The following is a 12575-nucleotide window of genomic DNA, read 5'->3' as shown; positions in this document are numbered from 1 at the left end:
AATCTCTCATTAACAAGTCTGGCAAAATCTCTTCCCAATTACGTTAAATGTAAATTGGAAAAAAAATAATTACATCAGCAAACAGATTACTGTATAAGTGAATATGCACATGTTCTAATTCCATAACAAGTGTTATGAACACTATAAATTATCTTACAGCTTTTTCATCACATGGTAGCTAAAGAACAGTTCATGTATATACTTTCTTCTTCACCATACAACCCTCTAATTAAAAAAAAAAAAACCCAACAAAACAAACCAGAAGCAAAACTCATTCTCTCCCTCTCTCTTTCAGTAAAAAGCTTCACAATAAGAACAGTTTAACATTTATAAACATATATGCAAAAGACACTCATGAAATACATTTATATAATAAAATTAGCTAGAAACAAATGCCTATCAGCTAAACGTACAGGTCCTCACTTCAAGACAGACACCATATATCCGTTCGCTGCAGTTTTGTAACTGAAGCGTGGCGACAACTTTTCAGTAAGGGCTGTAAGTGCAGTAAGTGTCCAGACGCCCAAGCTGCATATTGTTGGACACATAAAATTAACCTTTTTACAAAAGGATTCATAAACATAAGGTCAAAGAATAAAGGGATACCTGCAATTCTGCACTAGCTAGCAAAAGGCTTTTTTTTAAGGCACCTTTTCCACTTCAGAATGGACAGCCCACTTCATATTTGACAGAATTATTTCAGACACTAACATTTCTAAAGAAGGGTAAAGGGGCTAATTGTAATCCTATCAGTAGGATACATTTATGATAACCTCTATTCAACAGTTTCAGAAAAAAACCCTAACCCATTCACATCCTATAATCACCCACAGAATTTGCTTGTTAAAAAGCATTTTTGATGGAAAGCAAGCTTTTCAAATTAGAACAAGCTCTGCAACACTGTTACAAGTTATTCAATCTGTGCTCTGCAGAACAAGTCTATTTTTAAGGTAGAAAAGGGACATTTCTTCCAAACATATAAACCTGGAAGTTTTATACAGTTCATGGGTATCATTTTTACAGCCTTCACAAAGCAATTTCTCACAGACTTTTAAAAGGTACTGTTTTCACACTATGAACAGAAAGAAAATAAATCATTCCTTCATTCAGTGTACTGATCTTCAGAAAGGAGACAACATTATGGTTTTCATGACCACGTGAACTTGTCTTATCAGCAAGCGTACAGTCTATTTTGGCAGACTGTTTCTTGCAGCTCCCAGCAGGAACACCACACTTGTCCCCAGAGTTTGGAGCATGTCCATCCCCTTTGCCCTTCTTCAGAAAAATCACTCATGTCTATGGGCCTACATTCTTTCAAAAAGTCTCTTCTCTCCCAGCCACACCTACCTAGTCATTATTTTATTGTAAAAACATCTACCGCTTTTCCACTTTACATTTTCTGTGAAAGTGCAGACTTCTAACTGTCTGGTTTTGCAACAAGAATGCCATTAACAGATTGCTGTAGGATGCATGACACTGATAAGAGTCCTACCTTGTTCACTAGGTTCTGACTGAGACTTTCTGACAGTAAGGTCCAGAGGTGAGTCTTGGTCAGCCATGAGAAGTTTGCTGAGCACAGGGTTCTGAGCAGTTGCAGCCGTGGGAGAGGAGGCGACCAGAGATGCTTTCAGCAGGCTTTGGTTCTTTGTGCTATTGGGCTGGCTGGAGTCCTGAGTAGAGCTATTTTTTGAGGTATATTCAGCAGCAAACTGTCGGATCATTCGCTGCATGATCTCACGGGCCACTAGGGGAATATTGGGGTCAGAGACCCTAGGACTGTCTGTAAACATTAGAGATTTTTTTTTTTAGGGAAGCACTTTAAGTAAAACAGCTTTTATATTAAGTCATTGTTTATTTAAAAAAACACCAAACAACCAACTAGGGAAAAAAATTAAAGCCAAAGATAAAATAGTTTCTGTAGAAAATGTCCTTTACTCTTAGAATAACTGAACAAGAACCATTGCTGATTCTGGTATAACCTTCCCAAAATAACAGCTTCCTAAGAGAAATATGCATCTCATCTTTTGTTTTCAGATATAGATATATTTGACCAGACCTTTAAGAGGTGTGGAAATGGAAAGGACAGCTAGACTCATGAAGAAAAGTACCAAGTAATGAAGCTCATTCCAAAAAAATTGAACAGGTTATTCAATGGAAGAATTGAGTAACTTACCTGCAGCTACAGAAGGGGAGAAGGGGGAATACAGTTGCAGCAGTCCCCTACAAATTTACTAGGAAATAAAGCCCTATAGCTCTGATTCTTCAAAATAATTCACATGAAGATCAGACGTTCAAGTGTCTTCCATCCCATTCTATCTATTCCTTTCGACATTTCTATCATTACAATCAATGCGGCACCAGGTATTACCCAAAGAGCTTTCAAATATACAAAAACCCAATATGTGTCACATGAAAAGTTACTGTATTTCTAGAAGAGCTGTTAAATCTATTAGTAAGAAATGTGAAATGGAATAGGTAGACATTCCAATCTACTTATATGAAATAGCACATAAATACAAAAGGTATTTGGGGGTGTGGGCAACCCAAAAATATATTGGCAAAAATCACTATTTTAGACCAGTAATAATTTGTGATGTCAACGCAAATCTGTAACTAAATCACAGAAGCTAAGTCCCGCCAGCTCATCTCAAACACTGCTTGTGTTCTCTGGCTAAATCAGGCTTAAAACAACCAACCAACCACAACAACAACAAAAACAACCCAAAAAATCCCCACCCACCCCTCCCCCAACAACTCCAGAAATGGCTCCAAAAGTTTGATTTTCTATTTCTGAAAAAAACAGAGAAAATTGCGCACTAGACGACCAGACAAATCTTTAAAAGCAGCTCTCAAAACTGAGCAGTAGTTAAGTGTTTACTTCCTCTTTAAAAAAAAACCTGCCCAGGTTAAAAAGTAATCTATTGAGATCTAACTATTAGAAGCATTAGCAAAATCTTCTGTGGGACATTTCAGCATTAGATTTGCCTTTTACAACCATTTTTGACAAAAATGCATCCATCCAACAAAACAGTTTCAGAGTATCTGTAAAGGATGATTGACATGAAGGTTTGAGCATGTAGTTGCCCACAAACTAGAGAGCAGCAGTAAGCAGCTACTGTGTTTCTTGATGAAAAACCATATTGAGCTTTAAATACTTAATCGAGCCCAAATTCCTCCCTGTTAAGTATGCTTTCTAAATATAAGACCTTATACAGTCAACGCATGTATTCTTACTAGGGTATAGTGCTGTGACCTTCTGAGATGTTTATGTAAATACTTAATCATTTTCTTGTAAAATCTACAGGATGTTTTATTGTTGCTAAGGATGAGACACTAGAGTTTTAAGAATTCACCAAGAGATGAGGCAAACTTAAATTTAGGTACGTTTATATCCTCACTTTCTTCCCAAATGGTCCACGAAGACACAAGCTTGGAGAAGCATGGAGGCTTTTTTCTGCTATGGTGACATTTCTTCCATTTTCTAAGCTCTTTACTATAACCTGCTGAAGGACATGTGAACGGCTCTAGGAAAGCCCAGAGGGACACAAACCGACAGCATGATCACACTGCCAACTATTTGGCATGTGCTTGTCATATACACAAGTGGGACTGGCAGGAATGCAGAGCTCTATGGCACCTATGTTTTCTGAAGAAGAATCACGCCTTTACTGTGCACCCATGTTCATATGTACAATTCCAAATTCAGGGAGAAAATACTATATATACACCTACCACCATGCATTTTTGTATTCTGCAACTTCAAAGAATCAGTACAGACTGACTACCGAGAGCTTTCTGGTGCTGCTCAAGATAAACTCTCTAATTCAGGACACAAACCTCAATTTTCAACCAGAAGGGTAAGTTACCTAGCACATTAAAGGCTTCTTGCTTAATATAAAGCTTGAATATAAGGATTAAAGCTGTTCAAAAGCGAGTGCAAAATATTTGCTGGTGCCTCTGCAACATCACTTGAAATCAACCAGATGTTTATTTTGACTCCAAGTGTCTACCTTTTTTGAAAAAAAGAAACTAAAATTAACTAAAACATAGAGATTCTCAGAGAAAAAAATACAGCAAATATTTATCAGCTATAAATAGTCTAAAGCAGGACCTCTGAGCTTTAAAACCTTAATAGCTTTTGTGTATTTTATCTACACTGAAATCTTAGAAGGGCAGTATCAAACAGAAAAGGTATGATTTCATTAAACTGTCAAAAGAAGGTCCTATCCTGCCACAAGAGGAGGTAACAGACAACTAGGTACTACAACTCTCTGATTTCACTGGAAAGTATGAATATTTCAAAGAAGCATTACTGAGTCAGAGTGCCACAAGCACAAAGCAGAGAGAAAGTACGCAAGGTTAATGGACAGTAAACCTATTCAGAAAGTTTGCTGATCTTGCTAATTACCTACATATGTTAAGTGGATGAGTGCACGTCCTTGACAGGCAACATGCATCTGTTTGCAGAACATCTGCATTTTCTCTGATATGCCTGGGCCACAAAATACCAGCCTCAAACATTACTGGCAGTGAGGATGGAAAGAAAAAAAGAACTAATCACTGGCATGAAACCAGGAGAGCCCAGCACCTCTGAGCAACATAGGAGCATCAGAGTTCTGCCATTCTTTGTGTCCTCTTTGGTATGACAGTGCCTGGGGATCTTATGGCAGTGGCATGAGTTGGAATAACCTTTCAAGCAATCCAAACACAGCCAAGCTTGACACTGATGCATTAAGGATTCAGAACTGACTTTCTACCAGGCTTCTTCCCCTCCCTTATTACTCTCGCATCAAGCAGCTTTGCCAGAGGAAGGAAAGCAAGAGTATACTAAAAAAAAACCTCAAAGATTCTTAGACATCTGAAGTGATTTCATTATCTTCATTCTGTGTATGTGAGCATGGACAGTGTTAAACCCCTCATCAGCACACTGCAATATCTGCCAATAGTCTTCCAAGACTTAGGGAAGTATGCATTTCTAATAATACATGCTCACAGGTCATACATAAAAATTTAAGCTCAATGTTAAAGGGATGAAGTCTTTAATAAACAATTTCAAAGTGATGGAACTGCCTTTTTTTTTTCCCTCTCAGGAGAAAAGTTATATGGAAAAAAATATATTTTCCTCTAGATTTTTGTTTTCTTAAATCCCTTCTGGCTTTTAAGAGAGAAGGGATAAGTTTAAAGGCAAAAGGAAACATCAACCTTAAAAGAAAAAAAAAAAACAAAAAAAAAAAACAACCCACCCTACTGAAAAGGAAGACTTGGAATAAAAGCATTATCTGAACTATCAGTAGTAATGCAATAACTATCCTTCCTACTACCCTAAATGCTTCTATACTTTATGCAATACATCATAATGTATAGTTTGTATTTATTCATTTGAGCCATAAAAGAAAGGCTTAAGATACTGTTATCTACTTAAAACACCTTTAAATATTTTGGTCACTGGGAGGAAGGGCTGAGGACTGGTTACAGCAATCTCTAATTTGTTAAACTGAAGCCTTGCATTGTCCCCCAGCAGACAGGTTGGAATTACTGATTTGGCAGATTTTCTCACACATGGGTTAGACTGATAAGTACAATGTACTTTCATTCAGGATGCATTTGGAAGCAACCTCTGGATTCGCATTTCTCAGATGGTAGAAAACAGTAAAATTAGTTTTGTGCCTTCCTAAGAGCACATTTAACTGACATAACTCTCCAGAAGAGATTTAGAGGATTTTCTAGCATTGAGCTACTGTTATTGTTCTGAGCATATCCTACAGTACTGATTTTCCAATTCTTTCGCTGATCACATTTTGAAATCACCATATATCCCCTTAGCACTATTCCAACAATATTTCATGCTGTGGATTGCTGGGAGTGGGGTGGGTAATCACTACAGACCATAGTGAGACGACTGCTGACCTTTAAGAAAAACTGCAATAATACACATCCCATCAAAAAAAAAAATTTTTTTTTTAAATTACCCACCTACTACTACCACCGCTACTTGCCCCTTCTTCCAAACAGCCCACTCACCTAAACATTGGTTTCAGGCTGGGTAAGAACTGAGTCATTCCTCCAAAAGTGCAAAACACCAGTGTTCCCATGGAGAGATTTGTTTTAGGGTTAAATGTTATACTATCTTCCTCTGTCCCAAGCCCACACTGTTGTATTGCTACATTATTGGAGAGTCAGTTTTTACTCTTGATATAGAAGACAAATGAAAAATACTGAACATACAATGACAACTTGAACATCAGATCTTTGATACCTGCATTGCATGCAAAAAGACCAGCAAGAGATACCATTCTCCCCCCTGCCCCCGCCATTAAAACCAACCTTTTCTGTAAAAGACTGCATTGAGGAACTCTTCCGCTTGCCTTTCAAAACGAATGATTTTTGCTTGCTCTTGTCTAAGCAGAGCTTCTTGTCCAGCTTCCGAGGCTGGCTCATCCAGACTGACTAAGTGTTCCTGCAAAGATATTTAATATTTGTAAGATCTTCCTGACTCCAAAATGAATAAAGTTCCTTAGGTATTAAATATTTTACTAAATTCAAAACCTTGTTAGGTACTCAGCACAGAGTACTACTGAAATCACAACTTGATTTTTGACTGCTCCAAAACATTGTACTTTGTCCCGTTTTCTTGTTGTAAATGCAGCAGAAGCCTGTAAGATTTAATAACATTATGGGAATTAAGAGCCCACCATAAAGAAAAAGATTTAGATATTTGACATTTGGCTGGAAATCTCGTATCTAGCACTTGTTCTTTGGCTATTACTTTTCATTCCAAGAAATAACTGTTGAAGGCAAAACACAGAAAGTTCTCCTTACTCTACACAGCGTTCATGCAAACTGAGCAATAAATGACCAAGCATTAGCAACAAGCAGGTCCTTTTGTGAAAAGGCTCAGCAGTAGCTTCTTTTAAGCAAAATGAACTTGCTAGATGCTTACAATACCCGCAGTGAATTAAAATTCATTCTCTCTCTTACAACTGGAAGCAACCAAGTTATCTCAAGAATATTTCAAAACAAGTGTTTTATCTAGGATAATTAAATTGTGTGAGATGCCAGGATAAATTATTAATTTTAAATACAACTCAAGAAACTAGAAGACAATGGTTACAAAAATACAAAAACTAAACACTTGGATTCCCCCCTCCCCCCACCCCCGACACACACACCTTTTCCCCCTTTTCTCATTTCTTTCAGTTTAATGCCTTGCTCCTGCTTAGGAGAACAATCTCGTTCTTGGCCCTCGCCCTCCACCTTCATTTTAAGTTATATTAAAGTTACCTGTATTTACCTACTGCAGGAATGCATACACAACCGCTCTTTGGGTTTAGGGAGTGTTTTGTTTTGTTAACCTTTACAAAGTATCAGTTACCATAATATCTAGGCTACATCTGGTTTTTTGGCCTCTACTGTACAAGCTGATTCCAGGTTCATATCCTCATGGGACTAGAAGGGAACGGAAGAACTTGCAATTCATTTATAATTCACAATAAATGAAAAGAAGCCATCAATCTTAAGTTTGTGCCATTTCAATTTCAAGAGGTTTAATGAAGCAAGGTTACATAACCAGCCCATAGTAAATTAACAAACACAGCAGTCACATGAACTATGTGCAAAGGGTAATAATATGAAATGCTGTGGACTCTGGCCTGAACAACATGGGCTCCCACCTCAGATTTGCAATTCAACAGCTTCCAAGAGTTCTTTATCAAAAGTAAAAGGAGATACTATCTCAGACAGGGTACAGAGACAAAGCAGTATTTTTTGCTAAACAGAAAGATGAGGAGCATGCGATGACAGAGGTGACAGGTGAGTAAAACAACGTTTGCTGTGAAGGTAAGAGTCTGCAGAAGTAAAGACCTCACAAAGGAACTGATGCTTTTTTCAATACCAGAGAGATTCCAGGCTTGTTCTCAAACCTGCTGGCTCTCATAAGAAAGATTAGCACTTTTGAGATAGTCTTAAAGAATACAAATTTGAACTGATGGGTTAACTATAATAAAAGCCTTCACCTCTGTGCCAGGTACTCCTGTACCAGTAACCAGCAGTAGTGCTCCCACAGTTCACTGGCATTTTATGAACACACTGAAAATGCAGTTGTACTTTTCTGATACTTAAAATATGTGAAGTATCTGTACAGGATTTCACAATAGAAATATTTGTGAAGAATAAGCCAAATATTTTGATAAGAATTACTCTTCAGGTGAGACTTCATAGAACATACTTGCATCCTCTTTTTGAAACTGTGTTTCTGCATCTGACAAAGTTTAATGCAGGGCCTGTTCTAGTTATTGACAGCCATTCTGAGTCAAGCTCCATTATCTTTTAGGCATTATCAGGGTAACTGTAAACTCAGCTTATTAGTTTGTGTAAAAAGCAGACATTTGTGCAAATTAACTAGTAACAGAAATAATCTAGGCATACAGAAGTGTTGGAACAATCACTGGAATATCAAAGCATTTACAGACAAACTGCTTTTAAGTTTTACTTTAAAAGGAATCTCTGCAAACTGATGTGCAGAGATTTGGCTAGATAAGATCCATTAGAGTTAATTAGCATACTCTAGCTAAAGTCCCACAAGCCATTGTAAAAAACTTTCTTTTAATTCAAAGGACAAACAGAGAATTCAGAATTGAAGGAAACATTACACCTTCAACCTGATCGGATACTCTGCCCTTTGATAGACTATAGCTCTGCAAGAAGCCTAAAACAAAAATAACCCTTGGCCAACACAATGCATTGCAAATCTTCCTAGTATCTTTTGCAACTAAGACAATACATAGTAAGTACTAGCCTAGCAACTCAGTGGAAACTGAATTCGGCAGCAGCATGCCTCACCATAAACAAGTGTACTTTACATTATTCATATAAAGGTAATGTATAAAGAGTATAATTTAATCTAGCTAGGCTAACTAAAGCTGTACATTTTCTACATAGAGGAGGAGTGAAGAAAAAGGGATCAGCCAGAAAAAAAAATTTTAAGTGACTTACACTGGTGAATAGCTGAATAAAGGATCATTTGACCTGCATTCAGGAGAAGAGTGGAATAGCAAGGCAATGGAAATGCTTAGTTCTTACCCCTCAAACTAAGGAGCATGCATCTCTCTACACGTATGGTTTTTATCAATGTCCATGCTAAGACATCAAAATGTAAAGAAATACAGTTATATAAGAGAGTCAGATTTAACCTTGTGCATGGAAAAAATCTCCAGCATCTTCTGGCATCTGCAATACATCACTGACTACATGAGACAAAATATACTGGAGAAATTTCTGTTTATTACATTATTTTATTATCAATTGTGTCACAATTATTCCAGCAGTATTCGCAGCTGATTCACCCCTAGAAGGAAACTTCAAGTTTCCACACTAAATATTTGATCATGATTGCTATTCAAACTCAACTTCCAAAAGTGGGGGTTTTTGTTTGGTTTGGGGTTTTTTTTGTTTTGGTGGGGTTTGTTGTTGTTTTTTGTTACATTTTCCACCCTTTCTTCCCAATAACCAATATTTGGATCTTTAGTCTTATCCTCTCGCTCTACAGTCCTGAATCATATCAGAGTTTTCAGTACCAACATGCAGGTAGTAGGCAGAAGAAAAAACTATTACTATTTAGGTAACACTGTCATTGGTTACAAATACCCTGGAAAAAAAAAATAACCAGTTACTTTTACATATTATTTATAGCACAGCATTCATTCTGTTCTCTTTGTGCTTTTCTTCAGGTGGGAGCCATGCCCAAGAGCATCCCTGGAATCCCATCAGTGACCATGCAGTACCACTATATTGAACAATAACGCTTCAGGAAAAGATACTTGGAGTGGTTTGCACATGTTCCCAAAGGGCTAAAGCTCTTTTTGTATGTTAAGATATAGAGCATAACTATATAACTAAGTCAAAGAGCCTTAGAAATACAGAGCTCAGGTTTTCAAAATGCAAGGTCAATGCGTGACCTTGAGAGACCACCTAATCCTGGACAGCCCAGCCTTGTCAGCACTAGTGCTGGATTCTCATTGAGACCCTCCTTGCAGGAAATGTGGATACAGCAATTCTACACGCTAAACTGCTGGCATGAAGAGAAAGGTATGATGCAGGCTGGTTTTGTACAGATACAGCAACAGCAGCTCCATGCTTAAGCCACAGGCCACACACAGATGGAGCAGGAAGCGCCTACAAGATTGAATAGTGCAAGGTAGTTCCTATCCCTCTTCGTGGAGAAAACAGAGGGTGGCTTCCCACAGACCACCCGTGGCTGACTGGCCAACCCATGGATCCTAGGGATACAATCCAGCCTCCCACCCCACCCCAAGGCAACATCAGGAACAGTGAGTAAGAAAGGAATGTTTCAGCACCCCTAGGTTGTCTTCCCCAACACTTCATTTTTTTTAAGATTGTACAGTCTTTTTAACTCTTAGCCAGTACAAAGGAGAATAACCTACTATATCCTGTAGAGAAGCCTTAAGGGCACCAGAGATTGTCTTCTTTCCTTCTCTTCCTTCTACCTTCAAGACCAAGTCATTCTTGTCGCTTTCATTTCAATTCTATTCACTTTGTTTATGTCTCTCAAAATGCTATACCCAGCTGAGGCTTCACCAGCATTTAGGTAAGAGAAGAAACTTCCTCTACAGGTATTAAGACAAATGCCTCTCTGGATACAGCCCCAAAAATAGTTTACTACTTTTATGATGCTATCTCTTTTCAGACATCTGTAACTTGTGACTTGATAAAACAAGTCTGTCTGTCCTGTTTCTCAAATTTATTGAGATCATTTTCAATTCTCAGTATGCCCTTTAAAGCATCTAGAACTGTTCCCAGCTTGGCATCAAATAAAAATTCAGATAGTTTAATTAGCTTTAAGATGTCCCTCACTTACTGAACATACATATTTTTGTAGTATTTCTAGATATTTAAATAAATATACAATACTGCGTCCAGTTTTGGGCCCCTCAATACAAGGAAGACATTGAGGTGCTGGAGCGTGTCCAGAGAAGGGCAGCGAAGCTGGTGAAGGGTCTGGAGCACAGGCCTTATGAGGAGCGGCTGAGGGAACTGGGGTTGCTTAGCCGAGAGAAGAGGAGGCTGAGGGGAGACCTTATCGCACTCTACAACTACCTGAAAGGAGGGTGTAGTGAGGTGGGTGTTGGTCTCTTCTCCCATGTAGTTAGCGATAGGACGAGAGGAAATGGGCTCAAGCTGTGCCAGGGGAGATTTAGATTGGACATTAGGAGAAATTTCTTCACGGAAAGGGTGGTCAAGCATTGGAAGAGGCTGCCCAGAGAGGTGGTGGAGTCACCATCCCTGGAAGTGTTCAAAAAACAGGTAGACATGGCACCTGGGGACATGGTTTAGTGGGCATGGTGGTGTTGGGTTGATGATTGGACTGATGATCTTAGAGGTCCTTTCCAATCTTAATGATTCCCAGTTTCTACTTTCATTATAAAGAATCCAGCCACCAAGCCAGGAAACATGAAATTGCTACTCTACCCTTAATTGGTTTAGTGGTGGACTTGATAATGTTAGGTTAATGGTTGGACTGGATGATCATAAAGTTCTTTTCCAACTTAAATGATTCTATGAAATATATTCATCTATATTTATATAAATATATTTGTATATTTATTTCCTTATTAAGATGACTGATGTCAGATTTATCAAATTCAAAACAAATTTAACTTGACTGATCCATAACTATTGAATATCATTTGTTACCTATAGCTGGAGGGGGTGGGAATCAGTGGAAATACCACATGCTTACATTCACATTTATGCACAGGCAAAACTGTAACCCTACATTACTACTAAACACAGGCTGGAGATTATCACAAACAGCCTCTTCAGGTTTTAGCCTCCATAACAAATTATTTTAAAACCACCCAATACAAAATGGACAGTCTAAATGCTTGAGTTTTTTAAAGTGATGAAATCCATTAAAAATGTTTTAGAGCATCTTTCAGGACACTTAGGATCTCTGTACACAGTTTAAACACATTCTAAAGCCATCAAAAAAGTCATAACAGTTCTGCAACTTCAACTCATTTTCAGATATTTCCTTTGCCATCTTCAATTATTCTATGAGTTAACACTTTAAATGAGTGGTACCTTCTCTTCAGAATTATTCAGACACCACAGTTTACTTCTTATTGTTTATGTTCCTCCATAGTGAAAGGACACCAGATTCAGAGGCTGTTATTAAAACTAATCATATTCAAGTAATGGTATATTACCTTTTAGATGTTTGTGTAAAACAATTACATATAAACTTTTAAAAATATCCAAATCATATCAGAGTAACTTTGAATTTTAAAATTACTCCTTCACATGCTGTACCCTACCACACTTCTTCACCATTGAAAGAATCGTTAGAGGTCCTTACACTGAAGCCCAAGTATTTTATGGTACCTCAAAGACCAGACTCAACCTTCTGCTGTCAATAGCATGAAACTCCAGAATGTGCTCCCAGAAGTCATATTTAAGCTACAAAAATAGCAAGAGAGAAAATATCTACAAAATATTTAATGTGCTTAGGAGTATTATCCTTCTTGTTCTGCTCTCACGAACTAATGAGATTAGTCATG

The 12575-nt window shown here is 37.8% G+C and overlaps 1 protein-coding gene across 1 annotated transcript in view; it reads right to left on the bottom strand.

The window, feature by feature from the left end:
- Positions 1 to 12575, bottom strand: part of LOC104033799 (ligand-dependent corepressor) — a 54373-nt gene that overhangs the window by 5289 nt on the left and 36509 nt on the right. The window contains exons 4-5 of the mRNA XM_075717750.1: positions 6325 to 6457; positions 1493 to 1780 (exon numbers count right to left, since the gene is read on the bottom strand). Coding sequence (XP_075573865.1) covers positions 1493 to 1780; positions 6325 to 6457 — 421 coding nt within the window. The remainder of the gene's footprint in view (positions 1 to 1492; positions 1781 to 6324; positions 6458 to 12575) is intronic.

Source organism: Pelecanus crispus, chromosome 10, assembly GCF_030463565.1.
Source record: "Pelecanus crispus isolate bPelCri1 chromosome 10, bPelCri1.pri, whole genome shotgun sequence".
NCBI lineage: Eukaryota > Metazoa > Chordata > Aves > Pelecaniformes > Pelecanidae > Pelecanus > Pelecanus crispus.
The sequence above is the reverse complement of the archived record's forward strand: the minus strand, read 5'-3'. Positions and strand labels throughout refer to the sequence as shown.